The sequence below is a fragment of the Eulemur rufifrons genome, chromosome 8 (genome assembly GCF_041146395.1).
Source record: "Eulemur rufifrons isolate Redbay chromosome 8, OSU_ERuf_1, whole genome shotgun sequence".
Taxonomy (NCBI): Eukaryota; Metazoa; Chordata; class Mammalia; order Primates; family Lemuridae; genus Eulemur; species Eulemur rufifrons.
In genome coordinates, this window is record NC_090990.1 from 51,674,189 (window position 1) to 51,700,618 (window position 26,430).

At 43.1% G+C, this 26,430-nt stretch overlaps 1 protein-coding gene and 1 pseudogene across 2 annotated transcripts in view; both read right to left on the minus strand.

Annotated features, from left to right (window-relative positions):
* Positions 1 to 5,379: 5,379 nt before the first annotated feature.
* LOC138391102 (U6 spliceosomal RNA) lies at positions 5,380 to 5,473 on the minus strand (annotated as a pseudogene).
* An 11,762-nt stretch (positions 5,474 to 17,235) lies between these two features.
* GNG12 (G protein subunit gamma 12) overlaps positions 17,236 to 26,430 on the minus strand; it is a 127,791-nt gene continuing 118,596 nt past the window's right edge. For both annotated transcript variants that reach the window (XM_069478054.1, XM_069478056.1), the window contains 2 exons: positions 20,622 to 20,740; positions 17,236 to 18,973 (listed from right to left, as the gene is read on the minus strand). In XM_069478054.1, coding sequence (XP_069334155.1) covers positions 18,848 to 18,973; positions 20,622 to 20,714 — 219 coding nt within the window. In that variant the 5' untranslated portion in view covers positions 20,715 to 20,740 and the 3' untranslated portion in view covers positions 17,236 to 18,847. The remainder of the gene's footprint in view (positions 18,974 to 20,621; positions 20,741 to 26,430) is intronic.

Sequence of the window (26,430 nt, forward strand, 5' to 3'; positions counted from 1 at the left end):
AGAGTGACCAAAGCTACCTGCAAGACCAGTGAAGTTTTTACTGAGGAGAGATCGTTGTATTTGGGCCTTAAAAAATGAGTTTCATTTCCGTAGCTAGCGAGGAAAGGGATATTGCTAGTAGCTGCACTAGTTTGTGCAAAGGTGTGGAGGCCTGAAAGATCACCACATGGTCAGGGAACACAGAGTGATTCTGTGTGTGCCTCTGGTGTGGAAAGATAAGGGAGAGGTACAGCTGAAAAGGAAGGTGGGGATTAGGCCCAGGCTATGAAGGGCATCCTGGGTCACCCTTACGCATTTGGGCTTTCTTCTGTAAACTTCAGGCAGATAGCAGAGGCCTTCACGAAGGAAGTGGCATGACCAGTGTTCTAGAGGCTGTGAAAGTTGGTGATTGGGATGAGGGGCTGTAGGTAAGAAGGCCAATTAGGAAGTGACTAAGAAAACAAGACTGCATCTTGCAGAACCATATTTACCGAGCAAACAGGGAATTGGCCTGGCAAAGTCTTCTGATGCCCTTAGTTTCTTCCTAGAGCTTTGTACCTTCTCGCTGAACATTCCTACTATGGTTCTGAGGGTCTGGTTAAATTAAATTATATCAGATGGGGGAGATGGCAGAGGAGAAAGACACAAAAGAAAGGCTTTAGCACAACAACCATCTTTTAGTTGGAACAGCCACTTGATAATTAACTGCAACAATCTCATCTAGTTGTAGCCAAAGAAAGCAAAATGCTTACTGAGGCAAAGCCTAGTATAACTCTGGTCCATAAGATTTTTCTTGGCCTACTTCGCAAACCATACCCCCATGGCTCCCCTGCCATCTGTCTCCCAGCCTTGTCATGACTACATACAATCAGGAAAAAGTAGAGAAAAACAACCAATACCAGTAACTCCCTGCTTCTGCATATCTTAGGAATAACATGGGCCCATAAACCCTTCACCTTGCAATTTTCTGTTTTTCCACATCTGCTAGAAATGTGGGTTTTAGGCCTTGTTTAGGCATGTCTCATTTTTTTTTCCTCTTAAGCCAGTGCCCAATCTGAAATATAGCTGGTATTTAATAATTGTTTTTTATATTACTAAAAGATTGAGAATGAATTTTAAACAGCAGGATTTTTAACCTTTCCACTCACGGAGTTTTTATCCTTTTTCACAACTATTTGATAAAAACCGTTCTGTAAAGATGAGTGAAACTAGGTAGGCAGAGTGGAGAAAGCAGCTTTGCTTGGCGGAAAGCATGCTAGCAGCCAGTCTTGATTAATCCTCCATCCTGCTTTCTGCAAAATGGAGATCAAATTACCCATCTTGCAGAGTTGTAGCCTCTCCTACAATTCTGGAACCTCCTGGAAGTCAGGACTAATATCTGGTAGTTGTAGCCCAGTAGTTGACACACATGCCAGTAAGCAGTTAGGTACTGAATTAATATGTGTTGAATAAATACATGATTAGAAATAATGAATGTAACTACTTGGCACACGATGAGTGCTCAATAGAGTGTCTATTACTAAAACCCAGGTGATAGCAAGAGGAAGAATTTTAAGATATCAGAGAGAGCTGTCTGTTGCTTATAACCTGTAAGTTTATATAGCTATACTTCTACAAAGGAGTTTTGTGAATCTCTTCAAAATTCGTAATGCTTGGAGATATGAAGTAGTAGTAGTTATATATTCTTCAGATTGTTTTGTTTGAGGAAAATCTCAACAATTAATGCAATGCTACTGTTTTTGTTTTAGGTTTTAACTGTTGTTTTTCTTTCCTGATGGAACATAATACAAAGTTAACACACACAACATTAAAAACTTTAGTCATGAAACAGTTAATTATAAACAAGTATAAAATTACCTAAATGGCTTCACCTCTAATTGATATTAATATTCCTCACTGGTCCCCCTAAAAACCATTAAACCTACTTATTTCCAGCTAGGTAGAAATGTTACAACAAGAACAAAAATCCCCTCATCTACCTAAGGTGTGTTGTATGTTGAAAATTGGAAAATACCTATTTTTTCCACTGGCAACTTCACCTCAGTGCCATAAATAGCACTGCCTTCTCCTTTTTATAATTAACCAAGGCCCTCAGTAAGTTAAACTTTTATAATGACAGGATCCATGAAAGTAATCTCCTATAATAATACATACATTATTTCTGCAATCAAAAAAAGAGGCTTATTTCTAGGAAAGAGTTGTTTGTAAACTGTCAATTGAAAGTATTTCCAAAGCATGTTTTGAGATGCCTTCCTGTAACCCTTGTGAAGTAATTGTTTCCTTAATTTTCTTAACTACATGGGTTAAATTTTATTCTTTGATATATGGTAAAAGGCTGCAAGCAGTGAGACATGTTTTCTTCACATGAACAAAACTTAATGGCATGATTTGACACCAAGCCAGGTCCCTCAAATTAAGAATTGAATCTGGTTTTTTTTTTTTTTTTTAAAGAAACAGGATCTCACTCTGTTGCCGAGGCTGGAGTACAATGGTACGAACATAGCTCACTGTAACCTCAAACTCCAGGGCTCAAGCCATACTCCTGCTTCAGCCTCCCTGGTAGCTAGGACCACAGGTGTGTACAACCACGGCCAGCTAATTTTAATTTTTTTTTTTTTTTTTAGAGATGGGGTCTTCCTATATATTGTCCCAGCTGGTCTTGAACTCCTGGGTTCAAGTGATCCTCCTGCTTTGGCCTCTCAAAGTGCTGGGATTACAGGTGTGAGCCACCATGCTTGACTTTCTTTTTCTTTTTAACAATCCTTTGATAAACATAAGAACTTCTGGGCCAGGCGCGGTGGCTCACGCCTGTAATCCTAGCACTCTGGGAGGCCAAGGTGGGCGGATCGTTTGAGCTCAGGAGTTCGAGACCAGCCTGAGCAAGAGCGAGACCCCATCTCTACTAAAAATAGAAAGAAATTATATGGACAGCTAAAATATATATATAGAAAAAATTAGCCGGGCATGGTGGTGCATGCCTGTAGTCCCAGCTACTCGGGAGGCTGAGACAGGAGGATCGCTTGAGCCCAGGAGTTTGAGGTTGCTGTGAGCTAGGCTGACGCCACGGCACTCACTCTAGCCTGGGCAACAGAGTGAGACTCTGTCTCAAAAAAAAAAAAAAAAAAGAACTTCTGTGAAAAAGGTTGTATTCATGAAAACCACCAAGTAGGCTTACTTACTGTAGGCAAAGGTGCTAGTTATATTGAATTCTATAAGATAATCAGAAAAGTACTCTAGCCTTAAGGAACTCACAGTCTAGTGAAGTAATGAGATATGTACATTGATACGTATTGTCCAAAGCAGAAAATGCCCAGCAACATAAAAGAGGTCCAGAAAACTGTTATAGGAGTTCAAAGGATACAAATCTCTGGAGAATATATAGCTATAAAATGGAGAAAAGGTTAGATGCTCTCTGATCAGAAGCTAGCATTGTATTTTTCAACAGCATGAAAAATACTTGATTGAATATTGAATATAATTCTGCTAGGTGCGGCAGAGAATACAAAGATGTAGCTTATGGAAGCACTTGTTTTCAAGAGGTTTATAATCTATAGGGAAATTATGATAAGCACTTTTTTGTGTGTGTGTGTGAGACAGAGTCTCACTCTGTTGCCCGGGCTAGAGTGCTGTGGCGTCAGCCTAGCTCACAGCAACCTCAAACTCCTGGGCTCAAGTGATCCTTCTGCCTTAGCCTCCCAAGTAGCTGGGACTACAGGCATACGCCACCATGCCCGGCTAATTTTTTCTGTACATTTATAGTTGTCCAGCTAATTTCTTTCTATTTTTTTAGTAGAGACAGGGTCTCGCTCTTGCTCAGGCTGGTCTCGAACTCCTGAGCTCAAACGATCTGCCCACCTTGGCCTCCCAGAGTGCTAGGATTACAGTCGTGAGCCACCATACCCAGCCATAAGCACATTTTTAAAAACAGATAAACACATTCATTCCTTTAATGCTATTTATTGAATGTCTGTCATGTACCTGGCACTGTGTTTGGTCCCAAAAGTGAAAAAGCATCTGCCTTCAAGGATGTGCACAATTTAGGAGAGATACCTGATACCTGTAATCCTGGGTGATAAGTGATAATGGGGTATATCTAAGACCTAAGTGTTCCTGCGGTCAGGGAACATTTGCCAGGTTCAGTGAGACCTGAAAGACAAAGAGATTTGCCAGGTGAACGTGAAGGGTATTTATTGCAGGAGGCAGAACTACAGCTCAGAAGGGTACGGATTCAAGGCATGTTTGAGCCTCGCTTCTGGGGGACAACAAGACTTACACAGGGCTTGCTAGATGCTGAACACTAAGCATTTTACCTACAGCAACTCATTAGCGCTCACAACAACTCTGTGGAAGTAACTGCTATTGTCATCCCCATTTTGAAGGTGAAAAGACTGATGTACCAGGAAATCCATTTGCTCAGAATCATATTGTTAGTAAGTGGCAAGACCAGGATGCAAACATGTTCTCTAATGATGGGTGATGAAGTGGGAAAGATAGTAGGAACCAGAGCATGATTTTCCTGCAAACCAAGCTTTTCTCCACTGGGTGACAGAAAGCCATTGAAAAGTCACTGGTAGAGCTAAGAGAAGAGACAGGGTGCTGTCACCACCATGAGAGAGTCAAGGATAAGATGATATTATAGCTCACAAAGTCCTAACGTGAGGATGGAAACTAGTAGCTAGGAGAAATTTGGTTCACACAATGTTGAACAACTTAAAAAAAAAATCAATTGTAAACATTTAAACATGGGTAAATTTCTTAGCAAAATTCTGATTTCTATTGTCTTGAAAACTTCCTGTATGTGGTGACAATGAGTCCACATTCTGCATGGAGGTAACTGGCTGGAGCTGAAAGGAGGTTCCTCTCCTTTAGGAATTCCTGTTTGCCACAGACCTCACCCCTCCCTATTATCTAGCTTGCTGGACTCAGGCAGGTTCCCTCCCTAATCCTCTTAGGCATCTGTGGTCCACCCTTTACCCCCCACTCCCAACAGCGAACATCTCTCAGTCTGAGGCTCAGAATCTTCCTGTGTTTTACACTGTCAGAATTTCTCACACTTTTCTGATGATAATAAGGCCTTGTGATGCTTATTAAAAATACAGCTTCAAGACCCCTTCCCAGAAGCTTTCCATTAAGTGAAGCTGGGATAAGGCTAGTAATTTTTTCTGTTTTTTTTTTTTAAGAGACAGCGTCTCTCTCTGACACCCATGCTACAGTGCAGTGATCCAGTCACAGGTCACTGTAACCTCAAATTTCTGGGCGCAAGTGATTCTCCCACCTCAGCCTCCTGAGTAGCCGGGACTATACATACGAGCCACCACACCCAGCTAATTTTTCTATTTTTTGTAGAGACAGTCTCACTGTGTTGCCCAGGCCAGAGAATTGATTTATTTTTTGTTTTTTATTATTATTTTTATTTTTTTATCATGTGCAGTGGCCATGCTAATCTTCTCTGTATTGTTCCAATTTTTAGTATATGTGCTGCCGAAGCGAGCACCAGAGAATTTATTTTTTAAACAAGTACTTCAGGTAATTCTTACTATAAAGGAAGTTCAAGAAAGACTGCATGCTCTCTTGGGGTTCTTCCAGCTGAAGATTCAGCAGAGCCCCTCTTTACAAATCTCAGGGGATAGGGAGGGAGAAGCTTCCACTACATGATCAGTTCCCAGTCTCCCTTGATGTCAGCGCGTCAGGAGGAATGCAGAGTTCTCTGCAAATGTTGCAGGAATTCCCAGGGAAGAGGTGTACCAGAACCATTTGCTACCTGGGGACAGAGTTAGAATTTATTAGTTAACTAAGGCGCAAGAACCACGAGAGGTGGGAGAGTCCACAAACAGAATGGTACTTACCTCTCCTTGAACTGACAGATCAACAGATCTCTTATGAGCTAGACACAGCGCCCTGCACTTTGAAGACCAGGAAGAAGCTCATCAGCACAATAAAAACAATCTGTTATTGTTATACCAGGAGTACTGCTAGTGTCAGGCACATAGTAGGTGCTGGGAAGTAGGTAGGGTTTCTATTTTTCTTATATCTACTAGCATTTTCTTCCTTACAATGGGCTTTCACATTTATTAATTCATTTGATTCCCTGCTAAGCAACTGAGTCTCAGTGAGGTTAAGGAATATCTCCAGGGTTCCATGGCAAGGAAGTAGAAGAATCAGAATTTACTGCAAACTCAATTGTCTTTATACTAGAGCTGTCTCTCAAAGAGGCCAACTGGAAAGCAGAGATCAGCCTGAGGTAGAATGACACTAATTAAATCTAATCTTTTACTTATCCATTAAGTGGGACAGAGCCTCAGGAAAACTAAAAGCTAGGAGGAGAGATTTCTAAGAATTGTTCTCTTTCATCTTAGAACTGGAAAAGTTCTAAGGATCACTGTAAAAGTGATCACTGTGTCCCTGTGTGCTTTTATTGCTAACATCTTTTTTAGAATTAAGGGCCTGAGATAGAATTTATGCAGAAAAGCAGCAAACTTTCTTAGTATCATCACTTAACACACCATTATAACATCATATTGTAGTCTTACAACCATTGAAATAAGCACTCAGCAAGAAATGGCTCACCTGGAGAAGAGTCTTCTGATTTCATTCTGCTTCTCTGTGTAACTTTTAAGGACAGGACTGGCAAAAAATAAAGACTAAGAGGAGAGCAGTTAAGACAGGGGGTCTTGAAAGTCAGAAAGAACCGGGCTCAGATTCTGGATCCTAGAATGGGGAAAAGTTAGTGTAACTTCTCTAAGCCTCAGTTATTTCTCCTGTAAAATGGAGAAAATAAACGAGGTTTATGACATCGGGTGGTTGTGAAAGTTAAAGGAAACAATGCCTGGAAAGCACTTAGAAGCACTCACTGTATGTGACGTAATAACAATCACAGCTCCCATGAGTTGGTGATTTTCTATGTATATTTGTATGTATGCTATGCAATTATTCTGTTTGCAAATTTGAGGGTTATATAAGTAAAAAAGAAAACTATAGTAAACTACATAGCCCAACATATCTGAGTACAGCTTGACACCATTCAATTAAATTATGTTCATTTTCATTAATCTAGTTTCCCCTCTCCATTTCCATTAACTTAATGTAGCTCTTTCTCTCTCATTTGGACTATCAGAACAGTTTGTCTTCAAAATCAAGAGCTGAGCACATACTGTGTGCCAAGAATTGCGCTAGAGCTTGCTACATAAAGGTGATTATGGTACAGTTTCACCTGCAGTCCAGTATAGGAAGTACAGGAAGCTGACAGACACACAGATAATTTTCAAGTGTGGTGTCATGGCAAGTTTGGGCATGCACACTGTATACATCTGTGTGTGTGTGTGTGTGTGTGTGTGTATGTGTGCAGGGTGGAGGTCAGGAAGCCTTCCAGGAAAAGGTGATGTTTAATATGAGTCTTGAAGCATGATTACGAGTTCATCAGGGAACAAGGGTGTGGCACTCGTGGGACTCTTCTAGTCTGTGTGTTTACTACAGGATTAAGTGTTAAGGAAGGAATTGGAGAAAGGCAGGCTGAAAAGGTGGATAGAGACAGATCACAGAGGGACCCATGCCCTTCTCAAGAGCATGGACTTTGCCCCGAAGGCAATGAAGAGGCTCTGAGGATTTTATGCAGAAAAAAGTTTTAAATTTGAGTGTTCCATGGTTCACAATTCTCAGATGGATTCAATTGCCCAGGGCACAGTGTGCTAGGAGGGGTTTGAGGGGAGCATAATGTAAAAGGACAGCTAGTTATTGTTCTTGTCTATCCTGCTCTCCTCCCTCTTTCTCTGCTAACCTTCTTTGTTGTTGTTTTTTTTTTCCCTCTCTCTTTTTTTTTTTCTTGGACCATGGCTATTTAGCAAGCTAACCTTCTTTTTTAAGAGCCCTCCCCCAGCCACAAGGGTAGATTAGTCCTGTAGGCCCGGCCAATCCTCCTGGCCATGGTGACTGGTTCAGAGATAGACATGTGACTTCAGCTGGCCAATCAGAGACCTTCCTGAGACTTTTCTGCCGGAATAGGGACTCTTTTCCGGAGTTGGGTTGATAGAAGTGTCTACGATTGCTGGCCGCCATCTTGTCTGTCACAGAGAGTAAGTCTACACAAGATAAAAGGGCAGGGCCAGGCGCAGTGGTGCGTGCCTAGCCTATGATCCCAGCTACGGGAGAGGCTGAGGTGGGAGGATTGTTTGAGCCCAGGAGTTCCAGTCCAACCTGGGCAACATAGCAAGACCTTGTTATCCCCCCGAAAAAACAAAGCGAAACAAAACAAACTAATAAATAGAAAAAAGGGCAAAGAAGAAACCTGGAAGCAGAGTTTCAGGATTCAGCTGTACCTGAAGTTGGGCCCATGGATTTTCAGTTATATGCTTAGTTTCATTTGCACCCAAAAATATGGAGGACTGAGGGATTTCTGGGATGTGGGACTTTCAGTGCTAAAACTGAGACAATTGGTGATGCTAATGCCAGGGGCCAAACATAGAGGCTGGAGTCTATGGGGATGACATGGGCCTGAACTTGTTACAGTTGATGAAGAAAGTAGGAGATGGATTTGAGAAGCATTTGGGAACTCAAATAGGCAAGACTTGGTGATCAGTATAAGGAATGAAGGGTAATTCCTGAATGCCTCTTAGGTTTCCAGATCAGGTAAATTAGTGATAATAGGGAGGGGAGATGGGTTTAGTCTTGGATTCGCTGTGTTTGAGGTCCCTGGTGACTATATGTTAAAAATGTCCTGTAGGCAGTAGGATAGATAAATCTGATGCTTAGACAATAGATTGGGGCTGGATGTCTGGATCTGGGAATCCTCATCACATAACAGCTATGAGAGGGGAGGCAACTCCCCAGGAAGAGTGGGGAAAGTGGAAAGAGCAGCAAAGGGCCGAGGATAGAAACTCAGGCCTGAGGGTGGAAATTTAGGGCACAGACGTAGGAAGAGGAGATAGAGGAGGGAAAAGGAGAGTCTAGTGTCCCAGAAGCTGGTGGTACAGAATGGTGCGTTTAATGTAAGAGAGAGATTCACACTGTTAGAGGGATCTGTGAAGCAGGGACTGAAAGGCTCCACTGAATTCGGAAGTTAGGAGTTGACTGGTCATTTTGCTTGGTGAGATCAGTTTCATTACCATGGTGGGAGTAATAGCCAGATTGTAGTCTCTTGGGAAGACAGGAGATGGAAGGGAGACCATTCATTGGAAAATTCTGGTAAAGACAGAGAGAAGAGGATAAGGGAATAGCTGGAGGGCTTGGCCTTGACAGAGTTGGGGGGTGGTGGGGAGGGGGGTGGGTGTTGCTTCTCAGCCTGTGAGTCTGATGGAAGATATGTGGATCAATGTGATTGAGACACCCATCCATGTGTCTCCATCATACCATCTGGGTATCTTCCCATTGGATGTGGGGAAAGAGAAGTTTCAAAAATTTAGGCCAGATGGCCCAATGTTTTTTTGAAGGAGAAGGCAGGATTACTTGCACAGTAGAAAGGAGATAAATAGAAGTGAGGTTTAAGGAGGGTGACAAGGGTTTGGAAGAGAGAAGGAGTTGAACAATGACTATTATAAGAATAGTGAAATACCACTGCCCCCCATACTACAGTTTATTCTCCTTGTTCATTCTAATTATCTTCGTGATAACAAAGGTTATCACGTCAAGATGTCAAGTTCCTGTTCAAAAATCTCTATCAACTATGCCCCTCTCCTATATAATGATGATTTGGCCCAACCTTCCTTCCCAGCCTCAACCGCTTTCTCCTCCCCATACTTCTGTCACGGAGATCTCTGTTGCTCTGACACCCCAGGCTTCTTTAGAACCTAGGTTTTTGCGTACACTATTTTCACTGCTGATGATACCTTTACCCTATTCTTTACCAACAAACTCCTGCCCATCCTTAACAGCCCAACTGATAGGTTGCCTCCTCTGTGAAATCTTTTCTGACTCATTTAGGCAGAGCAACTTCCTAAAATAGCATTTAACACATTGCATAATAATGTATCTGTTTACCTCCTACTCCCATCCCCCACTACCGCCACCCCCACTATCCTGGGAGATCCTTGTCTTTCCGAGGTTTATCCTACCACAGTGCTAGTCGGAGCTACTCACTCCTAGTAGGAGCTCAACAAGTGAATGAAATCCTCTTTGACCTGCTTCTATAATAAAAAGCCCTGTCATTGACATTTAATGTTTGAGTGGAGTATTTTTCTTTTTTATATAGTTATGTTTTATGAACTCATAAGGTGTCATTGACAAAGTTTGTCGAAGAACTTTGCTCACTTAATTTTATTAGTTGTAGGCAGTCAATATTCAAAATACCTTTCTACAATTCATTTTTCCTTAAAAATTCTTTCCAGTCCTGCTGATGAGTCAGTAGCTGAAGTATCGGGAAGTGATTCTTTAAATATCTTTTAAATACCTGTAATTATACACAGCAAACCCACATACCCTTCTCTGACTCCAAACCCTGGACTTTGGTTTTTCCCCTCCTGATTTCCAGTTCGAGGAGGGAAATGCAGAATGACTTGGAGATGGCAGGAGGGTTGCTCTCCTCTCTCAGATTTATATAAAATTTAAAGCTAGAGGAAACATTAAAAATAAAAATAACCTAGCCTAAATCTTTTTTTTTGTTTGTTTGTTTTTCTTTTTGTGACAGAGTCTTGTTCTGTCACCTGGGCTAGAATGCAGTGGTGTCATCATAGCTCCCTGTAACCTCAAACTCCTGGGCTCAAGCGATCCTCCTGCCTCAGCCTCCCGAGTAGCTGGGACTTTGGGTGCATGCCCCCATGGCTGGCGAATTTTTCTATTTTGTGTAGAGACGGGTCTCACTATGTTGCTCAGGCTGGTCTCAAACTCCTGGTCTCAAGGGATCCTCCTACCTTGAAGGCCCCCCAAAGTTCTGGGATTATAGGTGTGAGCCACTGCGACCGGCTTAAATCCTTTCTTTTTTTAATAGATGAGGAAACAGACTAGAAGTCATAAGTGTTCTAAGGTCACGTGACAAATTAGTGGCAAACAGATCAGAACATACATGTCCTGATCCCAAGATATGTATGCTTTTTCTTACATTATCTGGCTACCATGGAAAATGCAGTTTTTTTTTTTTTTTAAAGCATATCAAATGCACTTCTGGATCTCTTCAAGCTTCTATTTCCTCATATGCAAAGTGGGGATAATAATAGTAGTTATCGCCTGAATTTGTTGTGAGAATTAAAAGAATAAATACAAAATGCTAAGAATAATACCTGGTAATAGCAAATAGCTGCAATATGCCACTGTTTATTTGCATTATTAAGGCCCAGGGTATTATATTTTTGGCTACTAAAGAACTTATTTGCTTACCTTACTTGACTAATTTTAAAATTCCCAAAGTATTGTCTTTTTTTTTTTTTAACCTCCTATTCAAACCATGTTACAAATATGAAAACTGTCCATGGGCTGTAGAATCTAGCTGACCTAGGTACATGCACTTAGGATTTGCAGTTTTTAGTTGTAGAATATAGCATAACCTTCTTAACTTCTCTGGAGCTCAGTTTTCTCCTCTGTAAAATGGGGTTAAATTATATCTACTTTCGTTTAAAGAGTTTTTGTGAGGCTTAAATGGGAGAACACATGCAAAATGCCCAGCCTGGTGTCTGGAGTTCAATGTTGGGTCCCTCCCTTCCCCAGTGCCTTGTGCAAATGTCTACAAATACTCACAGATGTTCTATGACCCATATGAAAGGTATATACTTCACTGATGTCAGATCTAAAAGGTTTATTTAGAACAAAGCACTTCTAATGCATTGGCCATGGGTAAGTATTTCAAAGTTAAAAGTAGAAACGTGAACGTGGCTGCTCTACATAGATAAATCTCAGAGTGGGGTTCTCAAAGGGGATGCTTGTCTTCTGACATAATTTAAGGCTTCCTTACAATTTTTGCCATATCCAAGTAGAAGCTGTGCTGTTGCATACTTCCATGTAAAAAAAATATAAATAGGCTCTAGCATAACCTTCTTAACTTTTCTGGGCTTCACTTTTCTCATCTGTAAAATGGGGTTAAATTACATCTACTTTTAATTTAAATTTATTTTAGTTTACTTTTACTTTAAATTTATTTTAGAAGGAAACTTCATACCACAAGGTGCTAGTTCTAGTTTTCTTAATACATATAAATAACTATACAATTAGTAAGATAAGTTAGAATATTAATATGTGTGCTACCTAAATCTCACACGCCAACCTTTACTTAAAGTTGTCCTGGCTGGGCGCAGTGGCTCACGCCTGTAATCCTAACACTCTGGGAGGCCGAGGCGGGTGGATCACTCAAGGTCAGGAGTTCGAGACCAGCCTGAGTGAGACCCTGTCTCTACTAAAAAATAGAAACAAATTATCTGGCCAACTAAAAATATATAGAGAAAAAATTAGCCAGGCATGGTGGCGCATGCTTGTAGTCCCAGCTACCCAGGAGGCTGAGGCAGAAGGATCGCTTGAGCCCAGGAGTTTGAGGTTGCTGTGAGCTAGGCTGACGTGACGGCACTCACTCTAGCCCGGGCAACAGAGTGAGACTCTGTCTCAAAAAAAAAAAAAAAAAAAAAAGTAAAGTTGTCCTTACCTTGATCCCAGGGGACATTAATGACCAAGTCTGTCAGCGCCTGGCTCAGAGGAGGTAGCACTGCTCATATTTGTTCAGGGAGTGACAGCATTAGGCCTACCCCAGTACACAAACTTACAGATCCACAAGGCTCTTATGATGTCACATGGTTAATGTCCTCTGTTAGGACCAGATTTAAGGTCTTTTAGTGGATGAAGCCCTCCTGTCACTAAACAGGGTGTGTGTGTGGAGGGGTGAGGGGTGATTGGCTTTAGAGATTAAAAGTAGCAACTTGCACACAGATGTCTCAGCTGTGAATTTGCTAGACTTCCAAACCTGGCATCTTACCATTATGGATCTCAACCATTTCAATTACTTGCTTTCATCATTGAACCGATTGTTCAGGAGAATTCAGAGGGTATAGGAACACTTCATATGTAAAATTAATTCTCAGTGATGCCTAAAACTTCACTATTAACTTCCATTGCTTTGTGCTAAGCATTGCTCTCTCCAGAGTTCTATTTTATAGTGCCAGAGGACTCTGTAGGCCAATGCATTAAGAAGTCATCAGCACTTTAGCATGAATTTGCTTGGACTGCATTTTCCTCCAGGGTAGAGAAATACTGGTTCTGAAAAAAACTGACAGTTGAGGTGAGGGTTCCATAGCCTAACTGCATGTTTGCCCAGGGCTTCCCTACAGTTAAATGGCCTTAATAGGTTTGAATGACTCAGATAAGGAGATAGTAATTGGGGCCAGAGGGCTCATGTGAAGGCAAAGGTTATTTGTCACTTACAGTGGCGAAGGGGTAGAGTAGCAAGAAGGGCCATGATCTGAAAACAAGCCAACGGCACTAGCCACACCAAGCTGTGCAAAGATGGTCAGAGTTGACGGTGGGACCAGGTTCTACAAACGTGGTCAGAGCTGCGCTAGGAAAGATTGTAAACCTGGGCATAGGGAGTGAGGGACACATCTGCGAGATTTTCTACCTGGCCCTAAATAAGGCTTATAGAGCCCCAAATAAAAATGCTTGGCTTGAATACTCCTGTGTTTATGCATAACTGACCCTCCTGCCAAGGAAAAACTGATCATGGCCCACATCCAGAGGAGCCTAAAGGCCGGGTGACATGCGTCTCCACACAAAGCTCCCACCACTCCCTGCAGGCTCCAGCTTCTTTTTCTTTCCTTCTCTTTTCTTTAATTTTTTTTTTTTTGGTAGAGATGGGGTCTCGCTCTTTCACAGGCTGGTCTGGAGCTCCTGGCCTCAAGCGATCCTTCTGCCTCAGCTTCCCAGAGTACTAGGCTTGAGTTTCTTGTTCATAACGTTAAGGTAGCGTGCATTTCACCTGTATCGTTTACTTACACATTCCACCCCTCTCAGCTTCATGGCCCTCCCTGCTGCCACCTTTGAAAAAGTCTCCCCTACCCAATCCCATCCCCTATCCCAATACAGCTGTCCTCCACTGGGTCACAGTGACTTCCGTACTTGGTCAGAACTGGTGAAGTGCTTGCATCAGTTGTTGCCTATTTTTCATAACCAAAGTATCTAAATTCTCCAGTTCTCCACTAGAAAGGGCTGAGTGACTATCTTTTGCTCCCACCCTTTGTGAGTGTGTGAACACTGGTTGTCAGATGTGAGGCCATCTCTGTGCCTGCCGGGTTCCCAAGCTGGTGCTCTGCGGGCCGCCCTCACCTGGCCTCTGTGGGAATCCCAGCCCTGCAGGGAGGAGCAGAGGAGTCAGGGCCCCTTCTGCAAACACATGGTAAATGTGAGTCACCACGGGTCTAATGACCTTTCCACTTGTTATCTGTTTCCATGGTCACAGCTGGGTCTCAGCTTGGGAAACAGCCCTCCACAGGTTGGCAATCAGGACGTCACTCCTTAACAGCCTCTGCAGCCTCCTGGTTGTTTACAGGATGGGCCAGTAGTATGGGAGACCTTCTGCACACTAGCTCCAAGGCCACTTTCTCCTCATCTCCCGAGACTTCATTCCAATGCACGCTGTGTTTCTTCTTCATCTTTCCAGACTCAGCTTAAACACCGCCTCCCTTGGAAACCTTCTCACAGGGCTTCACTGATATGGAGCTATTCCCTTCTTCCTCTGGGCTCCCACAGCACTCTGTGTTCACCTGAGTTATGGCGCTTGTCACAGGACACTGTAACGATTAGTTTATATATCTGTCATCCCCACCCTCCCTGCTCTGGGACTGTGAGCTTCTCACGGGTTGGTGTGAGTCTTATTCATTTGAGCCTAACTCTCAGCACCTTCCTCCTAGCAGGTGCTCAGAAAATGTTAACTGAATGAATGGAGGGAAAAAGGAAGAGAAATGGCCTTTTATTAAGTAATTGAGCAAAACACAGGGAGACGATACAATGAGGCACTGATCCAGTAAAGAAAGCAATGGTGCTTTTAATGGAACTTCTTTCAGATCTGTGAACATGCTCGCTGTGAAGTGAATACTTTTATTCTTTCCACAGGACAGATATCCAAACGATCACAGTGTTAAGGTTAATAAGATGCTGGACAGATGGGTAGCCAAGAATGATAAAAAATAACAAAATCTCATCAATGATATATCAAATGCAAATTTACTGAGACATCAAGAGAATATATGTTTGTAGTTACATGGCTAAAAACAAGACATTATTACAAGAACCAAGTCCATAAAACTAGGAAAAAAAGTACTGTAAAACAAAAAGGCCTTTTATAAGCTATTAAATGGGCATACATTATAGACAAACCAACGTTATATCTGAAGCAGCTTATAGCACCAACACGTGGGCAGGGCCGGCAGAGGGGTAGCGTCACTGGACTGAAGCATGGTGGGAGCAGGAAGGACCTCAGCCATCATCTACTTCCAGCTCCTTGTTTTACAAATGGAGAAATGGAGGCCCAAAGAGATGAAGTGCCTTGTCCAAAGTCACACGACACAGAATTGACTAGAAAGATGATATAGCACTAAAATCCAGGCCGTTGACTTCAGGTAAGTGCACGCACTCTCTCTCTCTCTCCATATATATGCACACACACACACACAATTCTGTTTGATTTGATGTATTTTTTTTTTTCCTACTAACAGGTCTACCATAAAAGAAATCAATACAACTCATAGTCTGGTATTAAATTTATTTCACTGATAAATGACTGGCATGTAAAGTAACACACACTGCACATGTAATTCATTTCTTGGGCCTATATATATCTTAAATCAAAATTCAGAGTAATCAGTCAGATGACACTATCTTAGCTACAAATTGGTTGAGAAGGTGGCATTTGAAGAGAAAATTTGGCACATCCTCCACTACGTAAGCTAACCTATGCCTCAAAATTACTAAATCATTGGTATCAAGTTTTGGTTTTTTTCCTGATAGTTTAAGAGATTAAAGTACAAAAATAGTCCAAATAGGGAGAAAGCAAATCAGGTCTTTCCTTTAAAAGGTAAGTATGGCACTTTTCATTTTAATAAGTAATTTAAAAACCTGACTTTTTTTTTTTTTTTTAGGAAAAAAAGTATTTAGCTATAACTCATAGCTTGTGAACCACCTGGTATATAAAATATTTTCATATTAAAAAATGTGTTTCTGTAAAATACTTGTAGTCATGAAATCCTGCCATGGTCCTGAGGCCTCAGCTGGACAGATGATTTATGATGAACAAAGATATAAGAATGAAAAAAAGAAAGAGATCACTATTAACAGACGCAGCATTAAAGGCAAAGTATATTGAACATATTTAAATAGCTTCATGGAAATGAAGCCAAGAAGTTGCATGTATAGATGTGAGTATGTCATTATAGTGGTAGTTGGAAAAAATAACACACACTGGGCATTTATCATTATAAACCAACTGCTGTAGACAGTTAACCTGTGGCTTCATAACTAGAATAAAGCCTGATAAATAAAAGTGACTTCTGCATATCATATATATGTATACATACATTATATTTTCTCACATAGATGTCTACTTATAAGTAAATCAATATTTAGTTACAATTTTTCCTCTCTCGGTCCAGCATCAAAGGATTTTTGATTCCATTTTTTCATGAACATGCCCTACATGTGGTGAGGAAGTTACACAGCATTTATATTGGTAACTTTTATTATATCTGACCAGGGAAAACAGAATGAAATCTCCTAGGACCTCAAGTCCACTTCTTACCACTATTAGCATATTAACAAATATATAGCAAAACATATTTGTTTACTGTTAAAGAGCATATTTTAGTACTAAAGAATAAACTATGTTTGCTACCAATAATGTGTACATAATGGAATAAAATTTCATGAAAATATTTTGTAATAAGCTGCATTATAAATATTTAAAGAAACATGCTAAAAATCAGAGTGAAAATAAGACCACTGTTCTGAGGCTGTCAGTAGAAAAATATACTTATAAAAAAAGAATGTCTTATTAAGTGAAGCATTAAATGTAAAATTGTCTTTTTAGCGTACATATCAAATTTCACCCTTGGAAAGGTAAAACCTTTATCTTTCCTAAAACAGGTACCTATAATGTATTTGAGACCTGGGCACATTGCAGAATTGAGCAGCAGATGACACAAGGTCAAGGGCAGTGCCGTGACTTTCACGTGGTCTTGGAAAAGTGAGGGCAATTCCCAATGCTGAGTAGATAGGATACTTGGAGAAACACGGAATATATGTGAGCAGTTTAAAAATAGTACTGCATTTGTTCGCCCTCAATGAGCATAGCATGCAAAGCCTAGATATTAGATTTTAAAAGGGTCTTGGGTTGCAGGGCAGATTGTATAAAATTCAGGAAAGCTGTCGTAAATAATTCTTTCTTGGGTGAGTCCTTTTTGAAAATGAGTTTTTAATCCATCATTATTAGTTACTTTTAATGAACTGAAGATGAATTAAAATACCAAAGGCCTTATTGTATATGGTTTGAGCCCCTAAATAAGCATTTAAAATAGGACCCTCTCTTCCTCTTTGATAAAGTCAAGATACCTGCTTGGCCATAGGAGATTCCTTCTTTTGGGGTCCCCACTGGAAATTCCAAGGATGTGAGGGATATACTCATTCCCAGGGGAAAATCAAGGAGCCCGATACCCAGCTGCCGGAAACCCTTGGCCCTAAGTAGTGTGCCACTGAATCCAAGCCTCTCTCGGGCGGCCTACGCTCCTCTCAGTCTGTGGACAAGGCAGGGATGAAACTGCAGACACTCGAAAAGACCATCAGTGTCTTGGTAACTTTACACTTTTTGCAGGTTTCTTTCCCACTGTGCTCCACCCACCCGGGGCTGGGGAGGGAACATTACCTCTGCAGACAGATGCTCTGGTAGGACACAAAAGGCCCAGGGAAGGCAGAGAGAAGAGGAGCGAGTGCTTGACCACAAAGCTGGGCCAAGAAGAGCAGCTGGTTTCCACACATTCCTGCTCCTCTCTCGGCTGGGCTCATGTTCACTTCGTCTCATTCCAGTCACCAGAGCGGAAATTTCAGAGGTGTCTATCCCTCATCCAGTGGAGAACACGAGCCCTGGGAGCACAGCTGCACAGGTCCTCCCCAGGGTCTCCTCCCCTGTTTTAGACTCAGGACCACTGAAGCCCACACGGCTCCTTGTGAATTAATACCGCATATTATCAAAGGGCTTTTGGTTCAGTTTAAAATTTTTAATTGGCACAGTTTATCACAGCCTAAGAAGCCCAAAAAGATTTCAAGAGAGAGATGACTGCATTACTTGGTTACAATGAATACAATCTTTGGGATGTTCTTTACTTTTTGTACAATAACCATGAAAGACTTTTTTATTCTATCTATTCACAGTTCAAGATAAAGGTATAACTTCTGGAACTGAGAAACTGATGGTATAGCGAGAGGGAAGTTTTCATAAGAAAATAGCTTTGATATGTGTATACACAAAGACATATCTATATACACAAGACACCCCTCCCCCTTGTATACTATACAGGTTGGCATAACCTTATTAAGAACATATTATGATACAAAGGTGTCAGGATTTAAGTTATTCTTGGTATTTTGATTTAGCAGGTGCTTAAGCAATTTAGGTTTTGACACATCTGAATCAACTGCATATTGAAAGTATATAATTGTGTTTTTAAGAAGGCCCAGACCAACTTTCCTTAAACAGTAACCCAATATAACACCAAAGTTATCACATGGAAAACAAGATTGTTATTCTGTATAGGGTATTTCAGAGAAAGAGCAACTTGGAAAATAAAGACTTCAGAGTCCATGATTCCAAGCTAAGAGCATTTTAGTTATTAGCAGTGGTTACCAAATAAGCTGAAGGTAAATCTCTTCAAGGAGCCGCTCATCGTTGCTTTGTGGAGAGGCGAGGAACTGTTTCACTATTCCACTATAAGATGATGCAAGTTTTTTTATCCTTGAAAGGGTTTTCTGAAGTTGGGATCCCTATCAGCAAAGGGTCACTCCTGGCATGTTCCTCGCAGTAGGACATGAGGTCCGCTGAGGCTTTTGAAACCTGACATGGAGACAAACAAAAGCAAACGAACAAGAAAGAAAATTCTTTATTTACAAACTTTCAGAGTGTATTTGGATGCTGGGCGAGTGAGGGGAGGACTAATGTGAACAGGACAATCAGAGTCTCAGAGCATCACTCTCGGATTCCTTGCCAGGTAAAAACGGAAACAGCACCTTTAAAATGGAGCGGTCTGGCAGGTAAGGCCTCAGTCCTCATGCGAGTACTGAGGACACACCAGCAGCTGGCTGGCTAGCACTCATGCCAAAACATCTAACTGGGATCTAATCAGCAGGCGATCACATCCAAAGTGAGGGTGGTCCTGCAAAATAAGTGGCCTGAATTCTTCAAAAATAGACTATGTATGAGGTATTATTATTAGATAATCCTAAACTGCAAATAACTTTCAAGTGGTTTAAAGAAAAAAATGATGTGTGTACGTGAGTGAACAGACAGAGAGAGGAAGGAGAGAGGGGACAGTAAGCAAACAAATGGGGCCACATATCACCAGTGGTGAATCTTGGTAAAGAGTATGCAAATGTTTGTTAACTCTTCTGTAGGTTTGAAATTCCTCAAAATAAAACATTGGGGGTGGGCGTGGCAGGGGAGAAAAAGTGTATGTGGATCAAGGGAAGGTTGTATCTTAGCTGCTATCCAAGAAAAAATAGATTGGAATGCAGAACAGAGTTTAGGAACGGAATCATGAGCTTGGAGCCAAAACTCTGGAGCCAAGTTGTGGAGCTTCAAGATTTACTGTCAGAGACTGGGCTTGGGAAAATAAAAAGTGACAAAACCAGCATGCACCTTACCCCTGCATGAGTTAAAAACGTAAAATACCATGCCATGTTTCAGAAGCCTGGTAGGGGACCCTGGAGAATCATCAGATTGGGGCCCTAAGGCAAGAAGTGGAGGGCAGCAGAGCCCCATCAAGCACAGCACAGGAGGCCTCATGCTCGGAAGACAGGTGACTATCTCCAGGCCCAGAGGAATTTATCAGGTGACTGCTTCAGTTTCTAGGAAGCAGCATGAGTCACAACATTCCAGGGTACTTACTGCCACTCCTCTCTTGGGATTTGGGGGAAACGACTTCAAAGGCAGGTGACCTAAGAAATGCACTCCCGTTTCTCTATGGGATCTCAACCAACGCTGGGATTGCTAACCATGGGTGCAGAGAGTGATCACTGAGGGCCACACACGTTTAAAAAGCTTCAACTTCCTTAAAAGGAGATCTGGACTGTGGACTTGTTATATAAAGCTACGTCAGCTGGTACTGATCTAAAACTCTCCCCCTTCTAGTTCCAGAAGGATGATGAGGTGTCCATAAAGTCTACCTGGAACCCTGTCCCAGTACAGAACACAAGGATCACTGGGCTTGCCTGTGTTCATTCCGGGAAGGTGGGTCCTCAGGAAATCCTGTCCAGAGTTTTACAGAGAGGGTCACTCAGACACTTTGGCTCCTCAGCTCACTTGAGATGAGGCCCGTGCTAGGTAGGAAATGAAAGTGAAGATTTTGAGGCTCTCCACCTGCTCTAGCAAAATCCTGGAAGCAAGCTGAATCGAACGGCATTATCTTCTCTGACCTGTGGCCCAGCCTTAGAAGAGCAGGGGAAACGGAACAGAAAGCACATCTAATCCAATCCAGGTCTCTTACCTTTATTCTTTCAATGGAGGCTTCTAATCTTAACTGCTGCACGGTTCTCCTTGCCTGGGCTATGTTGTTGGTGCTTGCTGTTTTGCTGGACATCTTCGATAATTGTTTCTACCTGAAATCTGAGGAGCACTTTTTTTAAAAGGCGAAGAACAGTCATCTTTAAGCTATGTAAACATTCATAATAATTTGTGCTAGTTAAGGGAAATGGACACATTTTCCCAGTCCTCATGGCCTCTTGGAGGCAGTTACTAAAATGCCCCTCAGCAACTCAAGTGGTGGCCTTGGTGTGGAAGCTTGTCATACATCTGAGCCCCTACACAAATCCTTGGTTTACAGAAACCCAGCAGCAGAAGTTTAATCAATGTACCCCAACATATAGCATAATAGTAGCCTTTTCGGGTATTTTCTACGAGGAAACAAATACACGTAAACATCTGCACTAGGTAGGGAGCTTCTGGCCAAAGTGAGCATTTGCCACCAGAGGCCACATTACAGGACAGTTAGTATCACTGCTACCTACTTAAATAGAAGGTTTGAGTTTATTTCTTTTGGGCTCTCTTACCCAACTATGAGGCTGATGTAAGTCCTGGCAATAGAATACAGGGAAAGAGAGTTCCTCTAGAGAACTTCCCACAAAGGGTGCATTTTTTTTAAGATATAAAAGTAAAAAAGTTTACTTTATCCTTCTTAGAGGAGAGGGAGAGAGAGAGAGGAGGGAAGGAGGGGGGTGGGGGGAAAGAGGAAGAGAGAGAGAGAGAGATGGCATGGCATCCCCAAAAAAGAGAAGGGAGCAAAGCATGCGTTTTTAGGTGCTGTCATGATGTACAATCATTTTGAGAATGTTAGTTAGGCAGATAAGAAATTCTTTATTCACAAAAAAGTGGGAAGCTTTCAGCTGAGACTCTAAATGATAAGACACACCCACGGTATATATCAAATGAGATACAAAAATAGCTTAAAGCCTGAAATAATTCATAAAACTTTAGCATTCTCTCCTTTGACCTCTCCCTGGGCTCATCCTGGTGGCTCAGGCACTTGCTAATCCCGTTACCCACCCCACCATATGTTGACTCTCCTCTCTGGCCTGAGCCCTTAGACTCCAGGATGCCCTGCTGCCCTGTCCCCGGCCACCTGGTGTAAAGCAGCGGAGACATCCTGGCCCTCGTGCTTGAGCCTGTCTGCTTGTCCATGGCACATTTCAAGAGGAAGGCAGGCCTGGGGGAAAAGCGCTGCCTGGTGCCCTGACATATATGGCTAAGTTCACTCTTGGCATGGTGATGACTGGAGGAAAGCACAGGGCTGGCAGGCCTGGCAGCAGTGTGGCAGTTTTATGACTCATGGGAGCAGGTGGACAGTAGGTGTGCCTCCCCGGTGCTATGCAAGGGCTCAGCAAAGTCTTAGGGCACTGCGGCGCCAGCAGCAGACCCAGGCTGACTCAACCTTTTGGAGCTGCGGCTGCACAAAGCAGTTCTGCCACAAAGGCCTTGACCAGAGAAGGCTGCAAAAAACACCAGCCACCCACAGGCTCCACGGTATCCAGCACGAGGGCACCATGGTGCCCGTACTGAGTTGCACTAGACTTAGAACGTTCCCAAAGGCCGAGTTCAAGGACTTGGCTAGGGCTTGTAGCCTGAGGTCAGAGGAAGCTTTGGGTCAAATGTACAAATAAAATTGCTTTTAACTCTGTGCAGACCTTTGAAATCGGCCTAATCAGCAAGCTTCACATTCCTGGGTTTGGACCCTGCCTGTGCCATTTACTAGCTGGATGAAACCAGGCAGGTCACTTGACCTCTATGAGCCCAAGTTTTCTCATTTGTAATAAAAGGATACCATTACCCTCCTCAGAGATTTTTGTGTGGGTGGGGGGATTCAATGCGCTGATGCACATCTAGTGTTTAGCATGGGACCAAGGCACTCCATCAACTGCAGCTGCTGGGGTTTTTATCCCGGGGGTCCCACACAGCACAATCAATTGGAATTCCCTGTTTACCGAACTGTTCCAACCACCTCCCTCCCCCTGGTCAGTGAGCCCCAGGGTTTTGGCTGGGCCTGGGTGGGGCCATGTGCATCTGCCCTTTTTAGAAAGTCCCTAAGCCACTCTGCTACACTAACACCAGGGCAGAATGGAAGGTCTGGCGACAGCCAACGGAGAATTTCCTTAGGAATAAGGAAGCTCTAGCAGTACAGGAAACTGGGAGGATGAAGAGTGTGGCAGGGCAGGGTGGCCTTGCCTTGTCCTAGGCGCTGGGTGACCTCATTTCAACACATTCTGGAACCAGCTACCACTTCCTCAGATTCCTCAGTCATCCTGCCCCTCCCAAAGGACAGGTCTAGGGTCTCTTTGATTTTGCTCACACCCAGGGGCCCGGCCCAGCCCTTTCTGTGCTCCCAGGCCAGTGCTTGTTAACAAAGCGTCTGAGATGCGGCTGAGGCAGTAGGCAACCCCAGCCTGCACCGTGTGCAGCGCCCTGATTCACAGCAAGTTGGTTATATATTTTGTTCCCTGCAACACATTAAACAGGGCTCCACTTCCAGCTGGCACTGGCTCTGAGGTCCCCAGCCTCCAGAATGTGAACATGACACCCTTTCTGAGTGGTCTGTGGTTTCCAGGCGGCACCCTAAGAACTTTCTAAATGTTCTCTTTGCACGAGAATAACGCCATGCATTCCCTCCTTCTTCTTAACCTCCAGGGCTTAAAGTTTCCAAGGCCTGAGCAAGTTTTCCTGTAACTGTAGAACAGTTCACCCATATCAGGACTGGATCAGTCTTTGCTCCCACCCTGCAGCGTGGCCACAAGCAAACAGTCCATAGCCAGGCTCTATTTATAAAATGCTTGGGCAGGCCCCTCTAAAATTGGCCAGGAACTTGGCATTTAGTACTGGGAGGACTTTCTTACTTCCTGACTGTATTATAGTCGGAGTAAAAACAGCTAGCCGTTCACAATTCGGCTCAGCTTCCTGCAGTTTCCCCTCTTTCTGGTATTTGTGTTCTGACCTGCTCCTGCCCAGAGGCCTTCTCCTTCCTCATGCAGACAGCTCCCCGCTCCCTTCCAGGGGGGAGTCTTGCAGGGCCCAGGCTCTACAAAAGTCCATGCAACATTTTTTAATAGAGCACTGAAAGTAGGTACAGTGTGTTCAGAGGAAGTTGGTAGGACAGATAACGGCTCCTGCCCTGACAGAGACAACACTAAATAAGTCACTAGATACTTTCCTCTTCTGTGCAGGGGTAGCCCAGCCCCTCCTCCCGCTCTGCCACCCTTCCCAGGCTCCCAACCCAAACAACTGCTCTTCTGAAAGAAAGTCCCTTCCCCTCTGCTGGTACAAATATGGATAACCCTCTCCCTCCAGAAAATTAAAGTTTAGGAGATGGGTAATTTTTATAGCTTCAAAGATTTATTAAGCATAAACAACTTTCTATTGAATATTGTATAGGAATATTTTGGGGACGTCAACGAGATGGGGTATTTGTGGTTGTAGGGGAATGAGAAATGGCTTCCCTCTACACTTCCTAGGGTCTTTGGCTGGGATACAAATTACAATGGACATAAACAGATTAACAGGAGAAAAACCATATTTAACCATGTACATACTCGTGGGAGTTCCACAAAATATGAGACTCAGAGAAGGGTCAACTGATAGAAGCCTATATAGCATCCTGAGCTATAGAAAGGGCCAGGGCTTCTGGGTGGTGGTGGTGGTGGCAGAGACACTAGTAGTGGGAAGGTGAGGGGAGGAAATGTTTGGTGAATAAAGGTTGTCTTGGAACCACATAAAGTCTCTCAGTTGATAAAGTTTGTCTTGGATCAGCCCTCAGCAGAGGAGGTGACAGTATGTCTGGGCATGGTGTCACCTCCAGTTCCCCCTCCTGTGATCTCAGTTAATCTTCCCTGGTTGATAGGATTCCCGGGGAGGGGATTCACGACAACTGAGTTCCTTCTGGAGGACTGTCTTTAGGCAGATAAGGGAAGCTCAGAGAAAGCCTCTGGCCTACACAGGCTGTTCCCCAGATGCCCTCAGTTCAAAGTAATCGGCAAACCAAAGCATCGTATTTTAGGGTGGCATTTCCTAAATGCCTTTGGTCATTCCTGGAAAAAGCTGCACAGTGGGCCACTGGAAAAGAATGTAATCTCTGATTATAACATTCTTCCTATGGAGGAATCAGATCAGTATTATATTGATTGTTTCAAAGTTTAGGAGCCTCTTCAAGGAGCTGGTCTGCGGAGTGGCCACATGACTGTGCAAGGAGGGCCACCACTGTGTCGTTCTTGGGCGGTGGAGGTGTTCACAGCAGCTGGAGGTCTAGCCAAGGACTTCCTTCCTGCTTGCAGCTGCTCTGCACCTCCCTCAACAGCTGGACTGGGCCGAACAAAACAGAGGCTGGGGAAGCCAGTATCTTCAGACATCTCTGTGCCTTTGGGGGGTTTTCTTTGGTCTTTTCTGAATGGCGACGATGTCTGGCTGGCTGTTTGTTTGTGCTACTAGGTGGATAAAAAGCTTGCTTTATTCTTACACCAAGAATAGCTTCTAAGGCAAACAACACCTGACGTTTGTCTGGAACCTGAGAGGGCACATGTTGCTTTCATACGCATTATTCCATGAAGCCTCACTATAGTCCTGAAAGGTGTATCACTATTCCATCCTTGTTCTACAGATGAGGCAAATGAAGTTAGAAAACTTTGCTTCAAGTTAACCCAGCTCCTAAGCCTCGGACCAGCTCATAGGCCTTTTCATTCAGAAGCTACCCTTCCCGCTGCACCAAGAAAAAGACACAATTCCAATTGATTGAATTCACAAATACTCAGGGCATCGCTGAACACTCCACAATGTGGTTCTTAATCGGGAGTGACTTTGAAACCCCATGACCTGGAATTGGGGGCTTGCTGATTGCTTCCCATTTGTGCAATGCCCCTTCTGATGCAGAAGGCTCTAGTTTGTCTATCCAGTGCCTGGAGGGCGGGCCTCCCCCTTGAAAGTATGCAAGCTAAGCAAGAATGTTCTCTTTGGCCCCTCCTAGGCAAGGACTGAAGTCAGCATCTGGAAGCCCTGAGCCACCAGTATTCTATCCCTCCCAGAAGGGCCAAGGCCTGTGCATGCCTGTGCAGACTGCCTGTCTGATAAAACTCTGGCTATCACTTCTGCAGCCTTGCTTTCATTTTTATGTATGGGTAACAGATTTGAATAAACACATGCAGTGTTTAGCTACTCAAATATTTTGCATTGGTTTTAATGCTGTGGTTCATCTGAATTCTCAGGTTCCTAGAAATTCCCAGGAACAAGATGTCCCTTCAGGGAAATACGGGCATTTTAATCTTTGTGGAGAGGAGCCTAAAGCAGGAAGAGGAGGGTGGAGATGGCATGAATGTCACAGAGCACACAGCACCCTCTGGGAGGAAGGTACCAGGAAGCCCCAGGGTCTGAATCACAAGGCATCATAGCCTGGCCAGTAATTGAATCGTTGGAGTGAAGCCAACTTTCATGAGCAAACACACCCCTTGTGGCTGTAATAAAAGAGCAGACAAAAAAAAAAAAAAAAAAAAAAAAGCCACAGGCTTCCACTCAGCCCTGATCTTGCCTTTGACTCGCAATGTCTTACTCTAGCTCCTTGTCTGCCCCGTCTTCTGTAAAAGGGCGACAACAATACCTATCTCACAGTGCTGTCAGGGGGAGAAACAGGAGCATCTCTCAGCAGTGCACGCTGCACACACAATGAGCCCCTAGGCTCATTAACAGGATGAAAAACATGTATTTTGTAGAAACAAGAGAAAGATTTAGGCAGCAACAGAAGAATTTCAAAGTAACGTGACCAGGTA